General features: G+C 42.8%; 1 protein-coding gene across 1 annotated transcript in view; it reads right to left on the reverse strand.

Annotated features, from left to right (window-relative positions):
* LOC141111717 (uncharacterized) overlaps nucleotides 1–26,084 on the reverse strand; it is a 491,097-nt gene that overhangs the window by 178,125 nt on the left and 286,888 nt on the right. Inside the window, 4 exon segments of the mRNA XM_073603861.1 lie at nucleotides 122–181; nucleotides 2,596–3,189; nucleotides 7,101–7,685; nucleotides 14,221–14,485. Of these exon segments, the coding sequence (XP_073459962.1) occupies nucleotides 122–181; nucleotides 2,596–3,189; nucleotides 7,101–7,685; nucleotides 14,221–14,485 (1,504 nt within the window).

Consider the following 26,084-nt stretch of genomic DNA (forward strand, 5'->3'; position numbering starts at 1 on the left):
TTAAGCATTCATTGTACATATATACCCACAAGTGACTGTCATTTGGATATAAAGACACATCTTTAAACTCTAACTTGCTGTCTTTAGCTATTTCATCAATAAAATCCATAACTTTACTCACCGTATTTAGAAGAATTTCTCGTCTTCAGCCGGCTCAGTTTCTTGGACCTCTTGTCCACATCTGATGCAACACAAATGCCTCTTGGTTGATAGGTTCTGAACCGTCTTTTTCTCGAGACTTGAATATTCATAAAACTGCTCTAATCTCTCCCCCCTCAACAAGGATCGAGATTTCCATAAAAATTGAGAAATGACGGAAGTTTCTGGCTCGCCAAAATGAAGAATATTATTAATATCTAATATTCTTGTATCTCAGAGGCGCTTCCGGATGAATAGCATTGATAGCCAAACTGACTTAAAACAAAGTGTGAGTTTATTGTCACACAATTGGCATCATAAATACAATGTAAAAAATGTAATAGTTCAGTTCAATGTAGGTAAAAATATATGAAATAGAATAAAAGTTATAAAGCTGTAATAAGCTTATGAAAGCATGTGTGCTTCATGGATGCTGTCTGTCTCCATGCTGTCTTGTGTGTCGTCCAAGAAGAAGCAGGAAATGACGTTCTTAGACTTCTGGCAGAATTCAGCTGTGCCAACTTGTCAATGTGTATTGTGATCATGTCAGTGTCATCTATCCTAGAGGTTTGTGTGTGTGTGTGTGTCTGTCTGTGTGACCTCCAATATAGAAGCATTGGCTTTATATGTTACATGTGAATGTGTGAACGTCATAACCTCACACCAACTTAGAACCTTGTATGGCACATATTCATTTCTGCTAACTTCAGCAATATGCTATCCAAGAAAAGATTCTAACTCAGAGTCATATATGGCATAGGATTGACAAGCCCACATGTAACACTCCATACATGAAGTAATGGGCTGATCATGTAATGTCATATAACCAAACATCTACATAATATGAACACATTTTACCAACTTTACATTAAGTAATTATATACTAGTACTTATTAATATGACTGGAACTATGAACTAACTTAACTTAACAGGATATAATCCACAATGTATATTCCTTTAGCTACGTGGACATGTGTCTATTTTTGTCTTCTCATGACATTCTAGATACTTTAAATGTCAGACTCAAATTGGCTACACCAGAAAAATCCAGCAATGCTCAGCTTTAGATGAAGAATCATGTCAAATCAATTGATCAAGGTCATTCACACATACTCTATTTATTATTATTAATCATAAAACCAAATATGTTTTGCAAGCTTGCCATGAATATAATATAACACCTATAAGTGCCGAATTATGAATTTGGAATAATATTCTAACAGGTACCTAATCTCTTGGGTTTGTTCAGTGGTTCCTTTTTTGTTGTATTTTCTACTTTATGTGTTCTAGTCATTGTGCATTGAATATGTAGTCTATATATGAATTATTAAAAAGTTGTTATAATATTTTATACATGCCTTCAAAGTCCATTTCTTTCTATTTTTCGATTTATTACTACTAGGATGTGGCACATTTTATCTACGGTGTTTTGATTGCCACCCTGGGGCAATGTAATCAATCTCTTTTTCCACTGAGAACGGGTCACACTCGCCTGTCATGCAAACTGGAATGCTGGGGAAACCCACATCCAATTCACATATATGTGAACCCAACGTTAGACCTGAGTCTCTGTGCTTCTCTATGCAATGAAAACAGATCATGACTAAAGGGAGGGGCTAGCAGGACCTAGCTTACTGGAAACATCACAGTAGCCTGCCTCAGTACTCTTCCCAAGAGCCTTCAGTCCTGATGAAAGAAGTGTGTTGGCTCTTGGGAGCAGTTATGTAAATATCAGAAAGCCTTTATGGGTGAATGTCAGTCTGGAGGAGTGTTCCTCCATTGCATTTAGGCCGCATGTAAATGCAGATTGCCCTCGGTAATGCCCACATTTGGTGCTGAGCCTCTATGATTAATAGAACTGAAAATTAAAGAATGAAAGGGGCAGGTCAGGGAAAAGAAAAGCTGGGGAGGAAAGGACTAATGTTTAGAAAATGTAACAAACATTTAAAAAAGAAAAAAGGATTTAAACCAAAATTCTATACTGGAGCATGGCCAGCTTAAGACCTCTGTGACTGACCCCCCCTTTTCTGCCATAAGCAGCATTCTTGATACATTTCAAGAAGCAGTATGGCTTCCTATTGTCTCTACATACCATCTACATACAAGTCAGCAATAAGCAGTACCATTGGTACTTTGACCAGTACATGATGCCAGGAGGAAAACATGGAGTACAAGAGCTCCAGCATTTCCCCACTGGTCCTTTCTCTTGTGAAAGTGTAGATACAATAAACATACTGTTATTTTTCCTGCCTGAAAGTCTATACAGTGATCACTGAAAGGAGAAAGCATACTTTGTAGTAACTGAAACATTTTATTAAATGTTTCCTCAAATTTCCTATTTGCAATACATACGCACAAAAATACTTTGTACAGAAACCACTAATAAAAACTTCCATGCTGTCTGAGCCACATTTCACTTTTTCAGCAATCCTGAAAAGGCTGCAATTCTGAACTTACTTGTTGGAGAAGTAGGAACAGTTGTTGGGGTCACTGCGGTGCTCGATAGAGTAGATGTGGATGTTGTACTTTCAGTTGTAGTAATTGTAGTTGTAGGCGATGTAGTAGTAGTTGTTGGTGGTGTAGTTGTTGTAGTAGTTGTAGGCGGTGTAGTTGTAGGTGGGGATGTAGTTGTAGGTGGTGTAGTTGTTGTAGTAGGTGGTATAGTTGTTGTAGTAGTTGTAGGTGGTGTAGTTGTTGTTGTTTGAGTTGTAGTGGGTGGCTCGGGGGTTGATTTACACCACTCAGGTAACTCAGATACACAGCAGTAGACTCTGATCTGATAATTGTAGCACACTGGTGGCATGGATCCAGCCTGGTCTTTGTTGTTACACACAAGGCCTGTGGAGACATCACATGTCACTTTCTGTCCCAGCTCTTCCAGTGGAATATCAGGGAATCTGTCTTGTCTGCAGGAAATAGCCTCTGGCTTCTCACATATGTCCAAACCAGCATTTCTGATGTTCTCATAAGTCTCATAATCCCCTCCATTTGGATCATATTTCGGGTAACTGACATCAAACCATTCTGACCATGTGCAGTTCACATAACAGTCTGAAACACAAATCATATTTATGTAATAACAGGGAGAGCTTCCTGCTGCAGCGTGAGTAAAAAAAAAATCACACAGCACATTGCCCACAGTGCCATCTGTCTCCAGTGCCACCTGTCCCCAGTGCCACCTGTCATTGCCATCTGTCCCCAGTGCCACCCATCAGTGGCAACTGTCCCCAGTGCCACCTGTCCCCAGTGCCAACTGTCAGTGCCATCTGTCCCCAATGCCACCTATCGGTGCCATCTGTCCCCAGTGCCACCTGCCCCCCAGTGCCACCTGTCCCCAGTGCCACCTGTCCCCAGTGCCACATGCCATCTGTTATCAGTGAAAAGTTCCCCTTTAGTGTATACATACATATCAAATTAATAATCGATCCAAAAATTAAATGTTCAAAGTGATAATTAAAAGTCCACGTGTAAAAAATAAATCACCCAAGTGATATAAAAGTATCTTAAAAAGTTCCAAAAAACATATATTCTTGCTGTGAGAAGAGAGAAGCGTGCTTGTTCCACCACCGTGAAATCAGACTGGCCGCTTACCAGAAACTCATGATCCCCCGTTACAGAGGATTGCAGTAATTGGAGCCACCAGCAGGACAGACTCCATCTCAGGGTTCAGAGCTTAGCTCCACACATCAATCAACACATGGCCCACGGCGCCACTTGAGTGCCTGAGATGGAGTCTGTCCTGCTGGTGGCTCCAATTACTGCACTGGAGTTTATAGGCGACCATCTTCTTGCTGTTTAGGTCGATATGTATCTTTAGCCTGACCCTGCAGTCTTTGGTGTCCCATCTCGGTATAAGGTCTCTGATCCATTGGTCGTGGTTCGAAGCAGTATTAACCAACAGCTTTCTCTGATCCTCTGTAACGGGGGATCATGAGTTTCTGGTAAGCGGCCAGTCTGATTTAACGGTGGTGGAACAAGCACGCTTCTCTCTCTCACAGCAAGAATATATGTTTTTTGGAACTTTTTAAGATACTTTTATATCACTTGGGTGATTTATTTTTTATACATGGACTTTTAATTATCACTTTTAACAGTTAATTTTTGGCTCGATTATTAATTTGATATGTATGTATACACTAAAGGGAAACTTTTCACTTGGTTCTAAATATTTGGTTTGGTGATGATGTGTATGATCACCAATCTGTTCTAGCGCGATTCAACCCCCTTTTTTTCTTATTTAATTTCACTGTGTTTGTGTTGCATAGATGAATCGCAGCTACAATTGTCATTGTTTATGTATTTCACTGTAGCGCTGTTATTCCCCTCATTTTTCTCATCTGTTATCAGTGTCACGTGTCATCAGTGCCACGTATCAGTGCCATCTGTCATCAGTGCCATCTGTCAGTGTCACGTGCCATCTTTCATCAGTGTTATGTGTCATCAGTGCCACATATCAGTGCCATCTGTCATCAGTGTTACGTGTCATCAGTGCCATATATCAGTGCCATCTGTCATCAGTGTCACGTGTCATCAGTGCCACGTATTAGTGCCATCTGTCATCAGTGCCACATATTAGTGCCATCTGTCATCAGTGTCATGTGTCTTCAGTGCCACGTATTAGTGCCATCTGTCATCAGTGTCACGTGTCATCAGTGCCACATATCAGTGCCATCTGTCATCAGTGTCACGTGTCATCAGTGCCACGTATTAGTGCCATCTGTCATCAGTGCCACATATTAGTGCCATCTGTCATCAGTGTCACGTGTCTTCAGTGCCACGTATTAGTGCCATCTGTCATCAGTGTCACGTGTCATCAGTGCCACGTATTAGTGCCATCTGTCATCGGTGCCACATCAGTGTCACATTTCATTGTCCTGGTGCTCCAGGGCCTTCAAAAGTGTAATAGGTAGCCAACAAGTTAGATGTGTAATTTATGCCCCTAGAACACATGATGGTGCTCTCTGCATGTTGGGCCTCTCTATGTGGCTAGGCTGTGGAAAAGTCTCACACATGTGGTATCGTAATACTCAGGAGGAGTAGCAGAATGTATTTTGGGGCATCATTTGTGGTATACACATGCCATGTGAGAGAAATAACCTATTACAATGACAATTTTGTGGAAAAAAAAAATCTTAATTTTGCAAAGAATTGTGGGAAAAAATGACAACATCAAAAACCTCACCATGCCTCTTACTAAATACCTTGGAATGTCTACTTTCAAAAAAGGGGTCATTTGGGGGGTATTTGTACTTTCCTGGCTTCTTCGGGTCACAAGAAATGCTAGGAGCATTTTTTAAGCAAGTGTACACGGAGCCTAATTTAACTACTAAAATTGTGATGGTACACTAATCTTTTCATCCAATTCCTAAATTATTGCATTTGTTCTTTTGAAAACACAGTATAAAGGAAAAGGTAAATGTTTAAATAAAACCTTTCCATTTTTATAGCATACATTATCTTAGGCCAGGTTCACATATAGGTGGCTGAGGGTTCGTGCCTGGGGTTCAGTGCATTTCTGTTCACTGGTCCAGGTGTGATTCAGGTCTGAATTTTTGCCTGAATTGACACTTGAACCGGCCCCAAACACGCACAGGACCCTTCTGCAATCTGGACCACGGCCGCCCCAGACCTGTGTGAACTGGCTCTATTGAGAACCGGTCACACTCGCCTGTCATGCGAATTTGATGCGGGGAAACCCACATCCAATTCACATATATGTAACCCCAACCTTAGACCTGAGTCTCTGTGCTTCTCTATGCAATGAAAACAAATCATGACTAAAGGGAGGGGCTAGCAGGATGTGGTACCTCACTTACTGGAAACATCACAGTAGCCTGCCTCAGTACTCTTCCCAAGAGCCTTCAGTCCTGATGAAAGAAGTGGGTTGGCTCTTGGGAGCAGTTATGTAAATATCAGAAAGCCTTTTATGGGTGAATGTCAGTCTGGAGGAGTAAATGTTCCTAGGCATGCCGCATGTAAATGCAGATTTTCATTGGTAATGCCCACATGTGGTGTTGAGCCTGTAATGGATGTGATCATGGGGGACTGTCTATTCCAACACCTGCTTTATATACCTAACATATATAAAATCAGATTCTATGCTAATTAAGCCTTAAGACATTTACAGATATTCTGCAAAGCTCAAAGCTTACTTAGGAACTGGACTGACTGCAAAGAGTTAATCAAAAAGTTTGCACCTGCTTCCCAGAATACATTCAGAATCTAACAGCATAACACAATGGAGCAAGAGAATGCTGCAGGAACAATTATTCACTTCTGCAAATGTGCATCAGCTGAAAGCCAAAATTTTGTCACATATTTGTATTTTTATATTTGTGGTTTGTATGCGCCAGTCTTGTTGACGTATCTCAATCATCAATGGGATTGAACATAAAAGTCTTGAGAAGCGGAAATATTAAACAGAAAGTAATTTGACTCTGAACCAAGCTGTCTCAGTGTGAGCTTACTTGAAGCATGCATGCTTTTGTATTCAACAATCTGATCGGGGGTAGATATAATAATATTGGAACTTTTGTTTTGAATCCAAAACAAGCCTCTATGAATAATTGAACTGAAAATTTAAAGAATGAAAGGGGCAGGTCAGGGAAAGTAAAGCTGGGAAGGAAAGGACTAACTTTTAAAAAATTGAACAAACATTTAAAAAAAAAAAAAAAAAAGGATTTATACCAAAATTCTACTGGTGCATGGCCAGCTTAAGACCTCTGTGATTGACGTCCCCCCCCCCCCCCCTTTTTCTACCATAAGCAGCCTTCTTGGTTCATTTCAAGAAGCAGTATGTATTTTAGTATAGTATTTTATTAAATGTTTCCTCAAAATTCCTATTTGCAATAAATATGCACAAAAATACTTTGTACAGAAACCACTAATAAAAACTTCCATGCTGTCTGAGCCACATTTCACTTTTTTCAGAAATCCTGAAAAGGCTGCAATTCTGAACTTACCTGTTTTTGGTGAAGTAGGAACAGTTGGGGTCACTGTGGTGCTCGATAGAGTAGATGTGGACGTTGTACTTTCAGTTGTAGTAATTGTAGTTGTAGGCGTTGTTGTAGTAGTTGTAGGTGGTGTAGTTGTTGTAGTAGTTGTAGGTGGTGATGTAGTTGTAGGTGGTGTAGTTGTTGTAGTAGGTGGTGTAGTTGTTGTAGTAGTTGTAGTAGTTGTAGGTGGTGTAGTTGTTGTTTTAGTTGTAGTGGGTGGCTTGGGGGTTGATTTACACCACTCAGGTAACTCAGGTACACAGCAGTAGACTCTGATTTGATAATTGTAGCACACTGGTGGCATGGATCCAGCCTGGTCTTTGTTGTTACACACAAGGCCTGTGGAGACATCACAGGTCACTTTCTGCCCCAGCTCTTCCAGTGGAATATCAGGGAATCTGTCTTGTCTGCAGGAAATAGCCTCTGGCTTCTCACATATGTCCAAACCAGCATTTCTGATGTTCTCATAAGTCTCATAATCCCCTCCATTTGGATCATATTTTGGGTAACTGACATCAAACCATTCTGACCATGTGCAGTTCACATAACAGTCTGAAACACAAATCATATTTATGTAATAACAGTTGTGTCTGTACATTGTAGATCATGTAACTTCTGCATAAACTGGCCTAGGTCATATATGATTTTTATGGAACAGACAGGTCATTTGTTTTTTTTATTAACTCTGTGCCTCGTTTGTTCCTAAAATACTCAGTAGGTCCCATATCATTTAATTTACCTTTCTTCCAGTCTTTCCACAAACCATAAATTCATACAAAAAGGAGAAATGGTTAATAACATTATCCACACTAACTCTGTCACAATTTTATCACCACAGACAAGTATAGTCACAGGAATACTAGAACTATGTTTAGTGATTCTGTTTTAAGATTTATTCCTGTTTTTCATGCCTTCTTTTTTCTGTGTTGACTCCTTGTACAAACAATGATATGTAGTGTATACAGTATATAGTACCTCTTTTTCTATTTGATAAAATAAAGAATTTCCATAAGGCTCCATGCACACTATAATTAAAAATAAATTTCAGAAAAATGCTGGATGTAAAAATGTACATAATACCTTTTTGTGGCAGCTTTTAGCAGCTGTTAGGAGCTTTCAGCTTTGTTTCTGTTGGCAAATCACTGCCACAAATACAAAAAAAAATATGTTTTATTTCCTATCAAAACTGAAAGCTTCAAAAACACTTCTAGACTAAAATAGTGTGCATGGACACATAGGATAACACTATTTGCTTATATAAGCAGAAAAAAATACTCAAAAGCTGCTGCTAGGAGCATTTTTTAAGCAAGTGTGCACGGAGCCTAAAAGGTGCACAATTTAACTACTAAAATTGTGATGGTACACTAATCTTTTCATCCAATTCCTAAAATATCGCATTTGTTATTTTGAAAACACAGTATAAAGGAAAAGGTAAATGTTTAAATAAAAATTTTTATAGCATACTTTATCTTAGGCCGGGTTCACATATAGGCGGCCACGGGTTCGTGCCTGGGGTCCAGTGCGTGTCTGTTCACCTTTTCAAATGTGATTCAGGTCCTAAATTTGCACTTGAAACACGCACAGGACCCTCCTGCAATTTGGACCACGGCTGCCCCGGACCTGCGTGAACTGGCTCCATTGAGAACAGATAAATCAAAAAATAGAAAGAAATGGGCTTTGAAGGCACGTATAAGATATTATAACAATTTTTAATAATTCACATATAGACTACATATACAATGCACATTGACTAGAACACATGAAGTAGAAAATACAACAAAAAGGAACCATTGATCAAACCCAAGAGATTAGGTGCCACTTGAATGCTTCCTGTGGGGCTTGTTTTACTGAACACCAATAAGACCTCCACTAGGGTAGGGAGTCCACTAATAGGTTGTTATTGGTCCTTATGGTTTAAAATTTGCTCAACATGTTTCGCGATTTAGAATTATTGCTTCTTCAGGAGCTCTGTATCATTGATTAAAGAGATAAGTTTACAATTAGAAAACAAATATTCAAAACATGAACAGTGTATCAATGCTTGATCATATACGCATATAGTGTGAACTCACCAAACTTGGTGTTTAGATCACATTGACCAACATCAAACCTCTCCAGATGGATGGGAGAGGGTGACCACAAAGAACGGACAATGACCCCCTATACCGAACAGGGTCTCAAAATGCAGATAATTTATACGGCCTTCACAGATGCCCTGATTGATAAGCAAACAAAAGAATTTATGAATATACCTTTTCCAAGGGAAGTAATTTTTTACACTATTCCCAAAATGCACAAAAATTCACAAAATACACAAAAATAGAAACATACCTCCAGGCAGACCCATAGTGTCAGGAATATGCTCCATCACAGAGAATGTGAGCAGATTTGTTGATTTTTTTCTTATGCTACATGTCATTGGACTTCCGTCCTATGTACAAGACACTTCTGACCTTTTGAAGCGCCTGGATGGACTAATAATCCCTCCAGACGCTTTTTTAGTCACAATAGATGTTGAGGCTCTATATTCCAGCATACATACAAGATCATCAGCAATGGCAGCTCCATTCCTTTGTACTGAAACTTCTGTCGTATATTTTGAAACCAAATTTTTTCTAATTTCTTGGCTCCCACTACCTCCAGGTACAGGGCTTTGCTATGGGCACGTGCTGTGCGCCGGCATACGCCAATCTGTACCTGGGGGGGTGGGAGCACGAGATTTTTTCTGATGAAAGTATGAGTCAATACCTTGACCAAGCATCATGCTGGTTCAGGTATATCGACGATATACTTATGATATGGACAGGGACGGTCACATCATTGGAAAAATACATTGAGCAACTCAATATAAATAGCTACAACCTCAAATTCACATTTGAGTGGAACAAGGACAATATATGCTTTTAGGATTTAACGATATACAGAGATGTCTCAAATAATCTAGCCACCAAATTATACCGTAAAAGTACCGTCTGCAACACCCTGCTGCATGCAGAAAGCGGACACTCTATATCATTGATCCATAGCATACAATATGCACAATATATCAGTTTAAGACGGAATTGTACGCATGATACACAATTTAAAATGCAGGCAGTGGAGTTACGTACACGTTTAGGGGAACGCGGTTATAGTAAGAGTCTTCTGTGAAAGGCTTACAACAAAGCCCTTAATAGGGACAGAACATCTCTACTTTATTAAAAAATCAAACCAAACCCTGATCAACAAACTACAAAATTTATCACCAAGTATTCAGCCCAGCATCAACAACTCCGTATATGTATGGCCAAACATTGGCACCTACTGAGTGAGGATCTGAAACTTCAGCAGTATGTAAGGAAAACCCCAGAAATAGTCCTCCAAAAAAGCCCCTCTATAGGTGATAAATTAACTGCAAGCCAATATAGATCTAATTGACGTAAAGACACTCTCCCAAAGGGAACACATCCATGTGGACAATGCACTTATTGTCCATGGATACAGACAGGTACCAGTCTCTGTCTGCCCAATGGGGAAAGATTCAGTCCACGGTGTTATGCCACCTGTAACACACCTGGAGTATTCTATTTAATGAACTGTAGATGTGGGGCATTTTATGTCGGAAAGACGATTCGCCCCTTGAAGAAGCATTTCTATGATCACATTTGCTATTCCCAGTCGGCCAAAATGCTTACCCCAGTAAGTCGCCACCTGGATCTGTATCATAGATTTAATACTACCATGATTCAATTTATTGTGCTGGAGGTAGTACCCCAGGACACATGTGGTGGCAACTGGGATAAGCGTATCCTCCAAAAGGAGACCTATTGGATTGAGAGACTGGAGGTGACTAAACCAACGAGGTGATTGATTCCCGGCTGTCCTCCAGGATCTCCCAAATAGAGGTTCTCTTTAAACCTTTTGACATGAAAGTCATCCTTTGGGATGATTCCTGGTGAAGTACCAATACGCCTTTCAAACATACCAATCAGTGGCCCTACAATTTGGGACACTAAGATGTGCTATTGATCATCCTATTTGACATTGATATTGGTATCATATCGACCATATTTTAATTATTGTTTAGGGATTGACAAATTAACAGATTTTAGGCTGTACTTTGTACGTTTCTATATCATATCTAATCATTTTATTAAGCAGGAAGGCGGGATACCTGCATTTTGTAATAATAATTCATATTGCAACCAAGAATTCTCAGCAGCTATGTGTATTTCTACAGCATGTCTTTCATGCAGATTATCATTTATAATGTAGTGTTTTCTTTTCTCCCCTGCTGTATATAGGGGCGCTGCTGCAATGACCCAAATGACCACTGGATGGCGGCTCCCATCAAGCGGGGCCAGGTGTAGTGTGGTATGCGGCCTCCCAGGCCGTGAGTCTTGTGCCCCGTATATTCCCTGCTCCCCTGCTATGGGAAGGGAATAGGGGCTATGTGTCACTCACGGCAACCGTTGGAGACGCTACATGTGGCGTCTCCAGCTATGTCCGCGCATTGATCCATGGGGCGGGCTCCGGAATATTTTGCCATTCGGTGTGCGCGTACCCCTTGGCGCATGTGTGGTGACTAGCGGCCGTCCGAGTTGACGTTGGGCGTGTGCTGACCTCACTCCGACGGGGTGCATATAAGAGCGAGGTGGGACCTCCATTCCCCAGGTATTCTGAGGGACGGAGGAGCCCAGAATCCCCTCGCTAAGGCTTATCACCAGCAAAAAGTGGACAGTGCTCTATTCAGGTACCTTGTCTTTTCTCTTTCTGAGGCATATTGCTGCAACAACATATACTAGGACTCCCCCAAAATCAATCTTGGCTGTTGTCCATCCTTGCATTATGTGTGGACAGTTACTATGCCCACAGGTGCCGGATGGACGCTTTTCATTTATTTATTTTTGTTCTTGTGTCTGTTTGGCCCCTCTTAAATTTGTATTGATTGAATCCGTCCTATCTGGATATGCTATTCAGTGGACTGTTTCCTTTGTACTGCTGGCTGTATCGTACATATGGACATGAGATGCACGTTTGCCTATTTGACTGTGTACCAGAAGCACCTTAAATATGGATTATCTGTGATGTAGTAATTTTAGTACAGTGCATTTAATTCATGAATTAGGAACTAAACCTATGCCTACATGTCTTTTAATACAGTACTTTCAAGCCAGTTGAATAAAATCAAATAGAATAAAATATGGTAAATCCTGACATGAATTTATATATTTGAATTTTCACAGCTATAGGGATACTATCTATAAACTACAATCATGGCCAATATATATATATATATATATATATATATATATATATATATATATATATATTCTTTCGCAGTAGCAATGTGAGTATCGGCGTTCCACTTTTGTAATTTTGCCCCTTTAAAAGCAATGTACAAGCATGTCCAGCCCAATACGCATATATTTTTCTTATATATATTTTTTAGTTACCTGATGCACCCCCATACCACAGCTATCTGCATTTTGAGGCCCTGTTCGGTATAGGGGGTCATTGTCCGTTCTTTATGGTCGCCCTCTCCCATCCATCTAGAGAGGTTCAATGTTGGTCGTAGTTTGTTGGTTTGTTTTTATCTAAACACCAAGTTTGGTGAGTTCACACTATATGCGTATATGATCAAGCATTGATGCACTGTTCATGTTTTGAATATTTGTTTTCTAATTGTAAACTTATCTCTTTAAGTAATGATACAGAGCTCCTGAAGAAGCGATAATTCTAAATCGCGAAACATGTTGAGTAAATTTTAATCCATAAGGACCATGAACAACCTATTAGTGGACGCCCTACCCTAGTGGAGGTCTTATTGGTGTTCAGTAATACAAGCCCCACAGGAAGCATACAAGTGGCACCTAATCTCTTGGGTTTGTTCAATGGTTCCTTTTTTGTTGTATTTTCTACTTTATGTGTTCTAGTCATTGTGCATTGAATATGTAGTCTATATGTGAATTATTAAAAAGTTGTTATAATATTTTATACATGCCTTCAAAGTCCATTTCTTTCTATTTTTTGATTTATTACTACTAGGATGTGGCACATTTTATCTACGGTGTTTTGATTGCCACCCTGGGGCAATGTAATCAATCTCTTTTTCCACTGAGAACCGGTCACACTCGCCTGTCATGCAAACTGGAATGCTGGGGAAACCCACATCCAATTCACATATATGTGAACCCAACCTTAGACCTGAGTTTCTGTGCTTCTCTATGCAATGAAAACAGATCATGACTAAAGGGAGGGGCTAGCGGGATGTGGTACCAAGCGTTCTGGAAATATCACAGTAACCTGCCTCAGTACTCTTCCCAAGAGCCTTCAGTCCTGATGAAAGAAGTGTGTTGGCTCTTGGGAGCAGTTATGTAAATATCAGAAAGCCTTTATGGGTGAATGTCAGTCTGGAGGAGTGTTCCTCCATTGCATTTACGCCACATGTAAATTCAGATTGCCCTCGGTAATGCCCACATGTGGTGCTGAGCCTCTATGATTAATAGAACTGAAAATTAAAGAATGAAAGGGGCAGGTCAGGGAAAAGAAAAGCTGGGGAGGAAAGAACTAACGTTTAGAAAATGTAACAAACATTTAAAAAAGAAAAAAAAGGATTTAAACCAAAATTCTATACTGATGCTTAAGACCTCTGTGACTGACCCCCCCCCCTTTTTCTGCCATAAGTAGCCTTCTTGGTTCATTTCAAGAAGCAGTATGGCTTCCTATTGTCTCTACATACCATCTACATACAAGTCAGCAATAAGCAGTACCATTGGTACTTTGTCCAGTACATGATGCCAGGAGGAAAACACGGAGTACAAGAGCTCCAGCACTTCCCCACTGGTCCTTTCTCTTGTCAAAGTGTAGATACAATAAACATACTGTTATTTTTCCTGCCTGAAAGTCTATACAGTGATCACTGCAAAGAGAAAGCATACTTTCTAGTAAGTGAAACATTTTATTAAATGTTTCCTCAAATTTCCTATTTGCAATACATACGCACAAAAATACTTTGTACAGAAACCACTAATAAAAACTTCCATGCTGTCTGAGCCACATTTCACTTTTTTCAGAAATCCTGAAAAGGCTGCAATTCTGAACTTACTTGTTGGAGAAGTAGGAACAGTTGTTGGGGTCACTGTGGTGCTCGATAGAGTAGATGTGGATGTTGTACTTTCAGTTGTAGTAATTGTAGTTGTAGGCCATGTAGTAGTAGTTGTAGGTGGTGTAGTTGTTGTAGTAGCTGTAGGCGGTGTAGTTGTTGTAGGTGGTGATGTGGTTGTAGGTGGTGTAGTTGTTGTAGTAGGTGGTATAGTTGTTGTAGTAGTTGTAGGTGGTGTAGTTGTTGTTGTTTGAGTTGTAGTGGGTGGCTTGGAGGTTGATTTACACCACTCAGGTAACTCAGGTACACAGCAGTAGACTCTGATCTGATAATTGTAGCACACTGGTGGCATGGATCCAGCCTGGTCTTTGTTGTTACACACAAGGCCTGTGGAGACATCACAGGTCGCTTTCTGCCCCAGCTCTTCCAGTGGTATATCTGGGAATCTGTCTTGTCTGCAGGAAATAGCCTCTGGCTTCTCACATATGTCCAAACCAGCATTTCTGATGTTCTCATAAGTCTCATAATCCCCTCCATTTGGTTCATATTTCGGGTAACTGACATCAAACCATTCTGACCATGTGCAGTTCACATAACAGTCTGAAACACAAATCATATTTATGTAATAACAGTTGTGTCTGTACATTACTGAACATTGTAGATCATGTAACATCTGCATAAACTGGCCTATGTCATATATGATTTTTAGTGAACAGATAGGTCATTTGTTTTTTTATTAACTCTGTGACTCGTTTGTCCCTAAAATACTCAGTAGGTCCCATATCATGTCATTTACCTTCATTCCAGTCTTTCCACACACCATAAATTCATACAATAAGGAGAAATGGTTAATAACATTATCCACAACAACTCTGCCACAATTTTATCACCACAGACAAGTGTAGTCACAAGAAACCAAACCATTCTGACCATGTGCAGTTCACATAACAGTCTGAAACACAAATCATATTTATGTAATTTATGTAACAGGGAGAGCTTCCTGCTGCAGCGTGAGTAAAAAAAAAAATCACACAGCACATTGCCCATAGTGCCATCTGTCCCCAGTGCCACCTGTCCGCAGTGCCACCTGTCATTGCCATCTGTCCCCAGTGCCACCCATCAGTGCCAACTGTCCCCAGTGCCATCTATCAGTGCCATCTGTCCCCAGTGCCACCTGTCAGTGCCATCTGTCCCCAGTGCCACCTATCGGTGCCATCTGTCCCCAGTGCCACCTGTCTCCAGTGCCACCTGCCCCCCAGTGCAACCTGTCCCCAGTGCCACCTGTCCCCAGTGCCACATGCCATCTGTTATCAGTGTCATGTGTCATCAGTGCCATGTATAAATGCCATCTGTCATCAGTGCCACCTGTCAGTGTCACGTGCCATCTGTTATCAGTGTTATGTGTCATCAGTGCCACATATCAGTGCCGTCTGTCATCAATGTTATGTGTCATCAGTGCCACATATCAGTGCCATCTGTCATCAGTGTCACGTGCCATCAGTGCCACGTATTATTGCCATCTGTCACCAGTGCCACGTATTAGTGCCATCTGTCATCAGTGCCACATATTAGAGACATTTGTCATCAGTGTCACATGTCTTCAGTGCCACGTATTAGTGCCATCTGTCATCAGTGTCATCAGTGCCACGTATTAGTGCCATCTGTCATCAGTGGCACATCAGTGTCACGTGCCATCAGTGCCACGTATTAGTGCCATCTGTCATCGGTGATACATCAGTGTCATTGTCCTGGTGCTCCAGGGCCTTCAAAAGTGTAATAGGTAGCCAACAAGTTAGATGTGTAATTTATGCTCCTAGAACACGTGATGGTGCTCTCTACATGTTGGGCCTCTCTATGCGGCTAGGCTGTGGAAAAGTCTCACACATGTGGTATTGTAATACTCAGGAGGAGTAGCAGAATGTATTTTGGGGCATCATTTGTGGTATACACATGCCATGTGAGAGAAATAACCTATTACAATGACAATTTTGTGGAAAAAAAATCTTAATTTTGCAAAGAATTGTGGGAAAAAATGACAACATCAAAAACCTCACCATGCCTCTTACTAAATACCTTGGAATGTCTACTTTCAAAAAAGGGGTCATTTGGGGGGTATTTGTACTTTCCTGGCTTCTTCGGGTCGCAAGAAATGCTAGGAGCATTTTTTAAGCAAATGTGCACGGAGCCTAATTTAACTACTAAAACTGTGATGGTACACTAATCTTTTCATCCAGTTCCTAAATGATTGCATTTGTTCTTTTGAAATCACAGTATAAAGGAAAAGGTAAATGTTTAAATAAAACCTTTCCATTTTTTATAGCATACATTATCTTAGGCCAGGTTCACATATAGGCGGCTGCGGGTTCGTGCCTGGGGTTCAGTGCATTTCTGTTCACCGGTCCAGGTGTGATTCAGGTCTCAATTTTTTGCCTGAATTGAACTTGAACCGGCCCCAAACACGCACAGGACCCTTGCGCCCCAGACCTGTGTGAACTGGCTCTATTGAGAACCGGTCACACTCGCCTGTCATGCGAATTTGATGCGGGGAAACCCACATCCAATTCACATATATGTAATCCCAACCTTAGACCTGAGTGTCTGTGCTTCTCTATGCAATGAAAACAGATCATGACTAAAGGGAGGGGCTAGCAGGATGTGGTACCTCACTTACTGAAAACATCACAGTAGCCTGCCTCAGTACTCTTCCCAAGAGCCTTCAGTCCTGACGAAAGAAGTGGGTTGGCTCTTGGGAGCAGTTATGTAAATATCAGAAAGCCTTTATGGGTGAATGTCAGTCTGGAAGAGTAAATGTTCCTAGGCATGCCGCATGTAAATGCAGAGCGCCCTCGGTAATGCCCACCTATGGTGTTGAGCCTGTAATGGATGTGATCATGGTGAACTGTCTATTCCAACACCTACTTTATATACCTAACATATATATACTCAGCTTCTATGCTTATTAAGCCTTAAGACATTTACAGATATTCTGCAAAGCTCAAAGCTTGCTTAGGAACTGGACTGACTGCAAAGAGTTAATCAAAAAGTTTGCGCCTGCTTCCCAGAATACATTCAGAATCTAACAGCATAACACAATGGAGCAAGAGAATGCTACAGGAACAATTATTCACTTCTGCAAATGTGCAACAGCTGAAAGCCAAAATTTTGTCACATGTTTGTATTTTCATATTTGTGGTTTGTATGTTGACGTATCTCAATCTTCAATGGAATTGTACAAAAGTCTTGAAAAGCGGAAATATTAAACAGAAAGTAATTTGACTCTGAACCAAGCTGTCTCAGCGTGAGCTTACTTGAAGCATGCATGCTTTTGTATTCAACAATCTGAGCGGGGGTAGATATAATAATATCGGAACTTTTGATCTGAATCCAAAACATTTTGGCGCTCAAAACGTGGGTCTCGAGGCTAGGATCCTAAGGGATAGCCAATCCAGAAGGGACCGGGACAAGCCAACATGGAGAGACAGGATATGGAGACTGATCACCTCTAAAAACGGTAAGACACTTTTGATATCAGGTATATCTAGTCTACTGTTTATCCTGCACCCGTGGCTAGTCAACCTCTGTGCCCATATCGGCTTCCTGCATCCCTCAAAGACAGGTATTTATCTTGCCTCGAGTCTGTTGATAAATTAAGGAACCTGCAATTATATCTACCGCCTGTTTTGTTCTGTTCTGTTTTGTTGATCGATCTTGTGTTTTGTGGTTGCTGTTGGGAATGAGGGATTGCTTATATAGTCACGGATGAAAATTAGTTGACATGGTTAAACTTCTCCTGGGGGAAATATAATTGTGCGGCAAAGCAAAGGAAGTGTACGGGTAAAGTAACCAGGAGAGGGCATCAGGAATAATGCGCCAAGCGGTGGCGTGGGGATCCCGTGTGATCTGAGCAATCCTGTATTCCTCTAAGGTTGTCACACATTGTGTTGTTGGTCACATTTTTGTTGTTGGTGGTAATGTCGTGTCCTAAGTGTGTTTGTGGTCTGTTATTTGGGATACATGAAGAGGGTTGGGGGTTGGTTAAAGTGGTAGAGCCAGGATATAGGGCCGGGTTTCTTGGTTACAAACCCCTACTGCCACATACTGTGCATTTATTGGTATTCAGATTAAATGTGCATTATCCAGTGAAAATTGTTGTTGGCAAGTCATTGGGGGTCATCGAGGCTCAAGCTAGAATAACAGGACACGCAGCCGAGAGGAGAGAAGCCCCTTGCAACCTGAACAACTGGAAGGGTTAGAAGAAAGGGAAAAAGAAAGAGTGAGAAGTTTGGGCTTTGAGTTGGAACATGTAAATGACATTTAATGTGGTTCATTGAATATTAACTACTGTACTCCTTATCTTCTTTCTCTCTCTCTCTCCCTTTCTCTCTCTCTTTATCTCTCTCTCTCTAATGATGGGGCAAAAGTTGGTGGGGCCCAAAGAGGGCAGTTTGGCTTGTGACTTGGTGTTAGAGCGGGAAGGAGAGGGTGCTTTTAAACAGAGAAAGAAGTTGGCAAAAGTGTGTGGGGTTGATATGCATTTGGGCGGAAGGCTACAAGTAGATGAATGGCGTACTGTTTTTGAAACGTAAATAAGGTCTGTTGTCAGATTATGGGTTGCTACAAGCAGCAGATGCTTGGTTTAAAGTTGCAAACACTATTTATGAAGAAGGGGGTGGACAGAACATGAAATTAATCAAAATAATCAAAATGGTCGTATTGTATAGGTGTATAGAAAAGTAGAAAAGAGGAAGCTAAGTAGTCAGCCACCGCCCTATAATGGCGTCTTCCCCAAGAAGTAGACACTGCCCTTCGTCTACCGCCCCTCTGTTCTAAGTGACACCTCCCCCTGTGGCAACACCCCCTATGCCACCGCCCCCCGAACCGCCCACACCGAAACCCACCCACATATTTCCAGTGATGGAACATAGTAGCAAGCAATGTAGCATTTTAATTAAATAAATAATTTATGTATAGGATGTCTTGAATATTTCTAAATATTTTAGTCAGAGTCTGAATTTATTTGTAATTGCTTACCCTTGCGTTATTGAAGCTAAAAGGTGTTTCTTTTCTAATAAAAGTAAATGTAGCAAATGTGCTATATTTATGCAAATGGTTTTAATTGTGTTTAAGCTGTATTAGCAACAATTGGGGAGTTTAAAATGTTCAATTTCAATATTTAACAGTATTATAAATAAAGAGGAAGTTTATGTATTCTGGGCGTTATGCCAGAAGAACGAAAGAGGAAGTGCTTTCCTTGCTTAAATCTATGTGCTAGATTTAGGCCATATTCACATCTGAGCGTTTTGTATTCTGAAAAAAAAAAAAAAAATATTCTGTATGGAGATGGTTCACATCTCCACTCTAAAACGCCTGAAGCCAATATGTGTACAAGAAGTTTACTGATTTGGGTTTTAGCGTGCTGAACAGAGCGCATAGACACATGTTAGCTGCCTCATTTATTTCAGGTCTTAAAGAGTCAATCGGAAAGGGTCTGAGTATAGAGAACCCACAACCTTGGAGCTTGAAACGTTGTTATTAGTAGTTATTAGGTCCAGAATCCTCACAGAGCAGTAGAGAGTAGCTCCTCTCATTATGGTCTCTGACACACCCTATCTGCGCCCACCGGTACCAACTCCACGTGTCTGCTACAACTGCGGAAGACCCGGCCACTCCAGAAGGGAATACTGAAGCCCCCGGAGATTCACCTACAGTCAACCAAGCCCCAACCATGGTCCACATGAAAGCCCCCAGTACCAGGGACATGACACCCCACCTCGTCCACCACCCCACTCCACTCCAGATCATATGGACCTTCCCCACAAGGATTCAGGCAAGCCTGTTTCACCTGCCAGCTACACCTGGACTGTAATGCCACAAGGTGCCCAGAACTCCCCCTCCCAATTCGCCAGGGCAATGGCCCTCATTCTGGACACCTGGATGAAGTTACACCCAGACATTGTTCTTCTTCAGTATGTAGATGACTTCCCGCTTGTGCAGATACCCTTGGTGATGCCTCAATCTTCTCTGAAAGCCTCCTACACTACCTGGCTGAGCAAGGATGCAAGGCCTTAAAGCGAAAAGTCCAGAGAGAAGATGATTTTCCTGCATCTCCCAAGGCACCCGGCATCTCACTGAAGAAAGAGTTGCTGCAATCAAGGACATCCCTCAAGGTCAAAAGCCCCTTCACCCCTTTCTAGGATTAATCTCCTACTGCCGTTCTTGGATCCCAGAAGCCTCCCTCTTGATGCAACCCCTTTATGATGTCCTGAAATCTGACCCTTTCTCGCTTTCTCCAGAAGCTATTGATAATTTAGAACTCTGAAGGAAATCCTCTCAACAGCCTCTGCTTTGTGACTAAAGACTTTCAAACTGTTTGTCTCAGAGAGGCAAGGACATGCCACAGGAGTTTTGGCTCAGGCCCATGGTAACAGACTGAGACCCATTGGGTATTACTCCTGTCAACTGGACTCAGTGGCAGGGGGGGACCCTCCTTCCTCAATGCCGTCCTTGCAGCCCAATGCCCCTCATGACATAACTGCCATACTGAACCAAGTACAGCACAAACACATGTCCTCAGCAAGACACCTCAGACTCAGTGTGCCTGGACATCTCACTGAAGAAAGAGTTGCTGCAATCAAGGGCATCCCTCAAGATCAAAAGCCCCTTCACCCCTTTCTAGGATTAATCTCCTACTGCTGTTCTTGGATCCCAGAAGCCTCCCTCTTGATGCAACCCCTTTATGATGCCCTGAAATCTGACCCTTTCTTGCTTTCTCCAGAAGCTGTGGATAATTTAGAACTCTGAAGGAGTCCAGTGTGCCTTGCTTCTCCCCGATAACATCACCATCCTCCGATGTGATACCCTTAACCCATCCACTCTGCTTCTTCTTCTCAAGGGGGGAACCTTTCGGAGAATGATCCTCATCTCACCGCTCATGACTGCTTCGAAGTGATGAAGATGGAAACAACACACTTACCGACAGTCAGTGAAACAGCCCTAGATAATCCTGACTTGACAATTTTCGTGGATAGTTCCAGGTATTCAGGCATTACCCTTCATGGCTGCCCAGGAAGCAGAACTCCAGGCATTAACTATGGCATGCAAATTGGCAGAAGGAAATTTTGGGATCATCCAGAAAACCAGAGGGTTCCTGACAGCAGCAGGAACACCTGTAAAGCACAGTGCAGCTATCAAGGACTTAATGGATGCCTTAATCCTCCCAGCACAAGTGGCTATACTTAAGGTAAAGACGCACAACAAGTTGGTTTCCCAAGAAGCACAAGGCAATCACCTGGATCACCTAGCAGATACCGCTGTGAAACAAGCTGCAGATTGAACGCGAGAAGCGGTCAGCAGAGTGAATGCACCCATCCTGGATGACCCAATAGACACCCCTGAAGAGACTGTACAAACCACTATGATTCTACAGGAGCAAAAGGAGGCAGCTGACAAAGAAGAAAGAGAAGTGTGGATCAAAAAAGTAGCCACAGAAGTTGAAGGAATCATGGAATTAAACAAGAGACCGTGTCTGCCACGTCCCGTCACCAACATGACAGCAAAAACCACAGCTAAAAGACTTTAAACAGAAATAGTGTGCAGATATGGAGTCCCAGAGGTCATAGAGAGCGATCAGGAGCCGGCTTTCATGGCCTCAGTAACCAAAGAGATATGGGCAGCTTTAGAGGTCACACTAGCTTTTCACACCAGATGACCCATCCTCAGAGTAGTGGGAAGGTGGAAAGATTAAATGGCACAATAAAATCTAGAATGCTAAGAATGTCTCAGGAAACGGAAATGAGTTGGCCTCAGACAGCTTACCCATTGCCTTATTCAGTGTTAGATACACTCCAAGGGGAAACCATGGTCTGTCATCCTATGGGATATTGTTTGGTTCAGCCCTCAGACTAGGTTGTTATTTCCCACAACAGTTGCAGCTCCAATCTGATGTATTGACTGATTATTTGACTGCTTTATCTCGAGAATTAACCCGTATCCATTCGGAAGTGTTTTCTTCCATTCCAGATCCTGAGCTAGATACAGCCACACACAAGCTGGTTCCTAGTGATTGGGTCCTGATAAAGAAGTTTTTGAGAAAACATACTCTTGAACCCAGATATGATGGTCCTTTCCAGGTTCTCCTACCAACTTCCATATCAGTCAAAGTGGCCGGGAAGAACATGTGGACACACACCTCCCACTGCAAGAAAGTCCCTATACCCGAGGAAAAGGCCGGGGGGACCAAAAGATTCTGTATATCCTTTTCATAACAATCATTGCCCAAGCGCAAGAGGTAGCCATCAAACAAAAAGATGGTATAACCCAGTTCTGGTATAACTCATCCAATACACATGTTGCCACTTTTATATCCTCTTATGAACAGATAATTCCAGGTACTATGTACAAGATCTGGTCCTGGAATGAAGCAGTAAGACCCATTACTGTGTATGTATGCGTCACTGACACCTATTGGGGTAACAACTGTGATTCCTGGGGTGCAGTGGGTTGGAACACTGGGGGTACAAACTGGGGGTACAAACCTGAAAACGCCCAAAATAGAAAAGACAAAAATGGGAAGTCACTCTTAGATAGAATGAGAATCAACAAACACACAGATCAGCCTTACAGCAAAGAGTTCAGGCTGACCATTGAGAATCCTAGCCCAGAAGACAGTGGGACCTATGTCCTGGGCCTATGGTGGGGAAGTGGATATCCCGGATATCTCGGTTTTAGAAAGCCTTTCCAACTGAAAGATATGTTCATTAAACCAGAGTGGGGAGTTCCCCAATCTACATCCAACTCTAACTTCCTAAAAGCCTCACATGCAAACATTAGGGGACATGGTGGCCATGGCAGACCCTACCTTTGAGGACACCATGGCTGCAGAAATCTCAGATGTCAACTTGTGGCTCGAATGGATGAGGTACAATGCAGGGAAGCACAGTAAGACCAAATAGATATGTGTGCGGGGGGGCTAAACCACATCTAGGAACAGTGCCCCTTAATGTACTCCCAGAACATGTATCAGGGTTGTGCAATAGAGTTTTCTCTGTCAGCTTACCTGTCTCCATGTGTTCATCTCTAAAGACCAGCTGCCTCTCACCTGACTGGTTTTATAACCTCTCCTCTAAGCATAGCCCCACCCCAGGCCCTATCAGGGAACACTATATTAACCTGTGCACTGCAAGCCAGCAGTGCTGATCAACCATTGTGTGTTAGCCTCTGTGTGTACTTGCTGTGTTTCCTACGTCTGATTCCTGTTACCGACTTTGGCCTGTTCTCGACTCTCCCTGTTTGCTTGTTACCCTGACCTTTGGCCTGTTATATTTATCCTTGTCTGCTAGTCGCCCTGACCTTTGGCTTACCCCTTACTTCCTTGTTGTTCCAGCCTGCTGCCTCCTTCCTCTTATCCTGTAGTCGACGGTGAGCGTGAGCTGTGAGATCCTGGGGGCCGTGACCTGGAGCAAGACTGCAGCGCAGTCCATATTCACCACTAGAGGCTCTGGTGAACACCCGCTGGCTCTTAGACTCCGCGCCCTGGGAAATCTATGCTCTAGCTCCCATTGGGATCCATGCTAGTTATCCTGTAGACCTGCTTCCTGAACCACCCCAAGTTCCATCCGCAGCAGTCAGCCTTAGGGTCCACTATCATAGCGGTGCACTCCTGACCCCAACGGGGTGCATCTGTCGCCTGGATACAGGTGACCTGACAGTTTGATTAGCCATGGACCCGGCTGATGTGCCGCTACCCGCAGATGATCCGTTGCAGGGCTTAGTTCGCAGACTTGAAATCCAGGAATCTCATCAGACCCAAGTGATGCGATTCCTTCAGGATTTGGCATCCCGTTTTGAACAGGTTCAGGCCTCATTAGGACTCCCAGTTCAACAACCTCAACCGCTATCTGCTGCTGCACCTATCGCACCAGTTGCAGCCACACATTCATTACAACTGCCAGCTCCGGCCCGTTTCTCTGGGGACCCCAAGGCTTGCAGGGGGTTCCTTAGCCAGTGCACAATTCATTTTAAACTTCAGCCCCAAAATTTCCTGTCCGATCGGGCAAAAGTAGCCTATATTATATCCCTCCTGTCCGGCGAGGCGCTAGCTTGGGCTGCCCCTCTGTGGGAACTGAATGATCCAGTGGTTTCTAGCCTGTCTGATTTCTTGAAACTTTTTTGGAATATCTTCGAGGAACTGGGTCGTGTCTCCTCAGTGGCTAGCGCTCTTTTACGTCTCCGTCAAGAGTCCGCTTCTGTGGGACAGTATGCTCTTCATTTCCGTATCCTAACAGCTGAATTGAGCTGGAATAATGAGGCCCTAGTTGCAACCTTTTTACATGGTCTCTCTGATAGAGTGAAGGATGAATTAGCAGGAAGATCCCTTCCTGCTGATTTGGACGGTGTCATCACCTTGTGTAACCAGATCGATATTCGCTTTCAGGAGAGGTCCCTGGAAAAAAGACGCCAGCACTCCGCGTTCCTTAGGCAGCTTGAGCTCCCAGTCCCTTCTCTTCAATCCAAGGAGCACCCCCTGCCTGCTGAGGAACCTATGCAGCTGGGCTGGACCAAGTTGTCTCCTGAAGAACGCGCTAGGCGCAGAACTCTGGACCTGTGCCTCTATTGTGGGGCCAAAGGTCATTTTCGTGACACTTGTTCTCTTCGTCCAGAAAAACGATCGGGGCTAATACATCTGGAAGGTGGAGTATTAGACCCTGAAGTATCATCTTCACCTTCTCGTCTTCTTCTTTCTGTGTTCCTTCATGTCGGCGCTTCCTCTCCTTCGGTCTCGGCACATCTGGATTCTGGAGCCACTGGCAATTTCATGGATTGGGAAACTGTATCTTCCATGAGACTTACCCTTTTGCCCCTTTCAACGTCATTGGTGGTCTTGGCGATTGGTGGCACTGTTCTCCCAGGGGGTCCTATCCGCTTCCAGATCATCCCTGTTAAGATGTCGGTAGGAACACTCCACCAGGAGTGGATATCCTTCCTTGTCTTACCTAAGGCTTCATCTCCTATCATATTAGGTCTTCCTTGGTTACGGTTCCATTCTCCACACATTGACTGGACTGCTGGTCGGATCCTGGCTTTGGGTTCCTCCTCTTCCTCTTCCTGCCTACTCAAGGTTACCCCAAAAGAGAAACTTCCTGTTGCCACCATCTCAGTATCTTCTGCTCTTCCCGCTGCATATAGCGATTTCTGGAATGTCTCCTGCAATAGTCAGGCTGAGGCACTCTCTGGGTCATGTGGCACTCTGGATGAGGAGCCCACCTGTGAACTTGAGCCGATCATTCACTCCAGTTTGCATGGTCATTTACCTTTGCCTGTTCCTGGACCCCCTTGGACACACACCCAGGCTAACTTGTCTACCAGTTCCACAGTCGCTATGCCCTGTGATGCGATTCTGGTGGTTTCTGCACCTGGCAATGCTGTTCAGTCAGCCTCTGCACCAGTTCAGCCTATGCCCAGTGAAGCTATCCAGCTTGACTTCTGTGACACATCACTTTCTAGCCAACCTGGTCTCAGGCATCCACTGACTTCTGCCCAGTCTGATGATCCTGTGCTGGATGTCCAGCTCATCTCAGACTCCTGATGGTCTTCTTATGCCTTTACCCATTCCTAAGAAGCCTCAATAAGTCCTCTCGTCCTCTCCCTACCTCGGTTTCGGTCTCTGAGGATAATCTTAAGTACGAGGTTAGTCAAGTTCTCGATTCCCAGTGCCATAGAGGCATTCTTCAGTACCTCGTACATTGGGAAGGGTTTGGTCCTCAGGAGAGGTATTGGATCACTGCATCTGAGATCTTTGCACCTCGTCTGTTGAGGAGGTTTCATCTGGAGTTTCCCTTTAAGCCAGGGCCCAGGCGGGGGAGGGGGAG

This window comes from Aquarana catesbeiana, linkage group LG11, assembly GCF_042186555.1.
Source record: "Aquarana catesbeiana isolate 2022-GZ linkage group LG11, ASM4218655v1, whole genome shotgun sequence".
Taxonomy (NCBI): domain Eukaryota; kingdom Metazoa; phylum Chordata; class Amphibia; order Anura; family Ranidae; genus Aquarana; species Aquarana catesbeiana.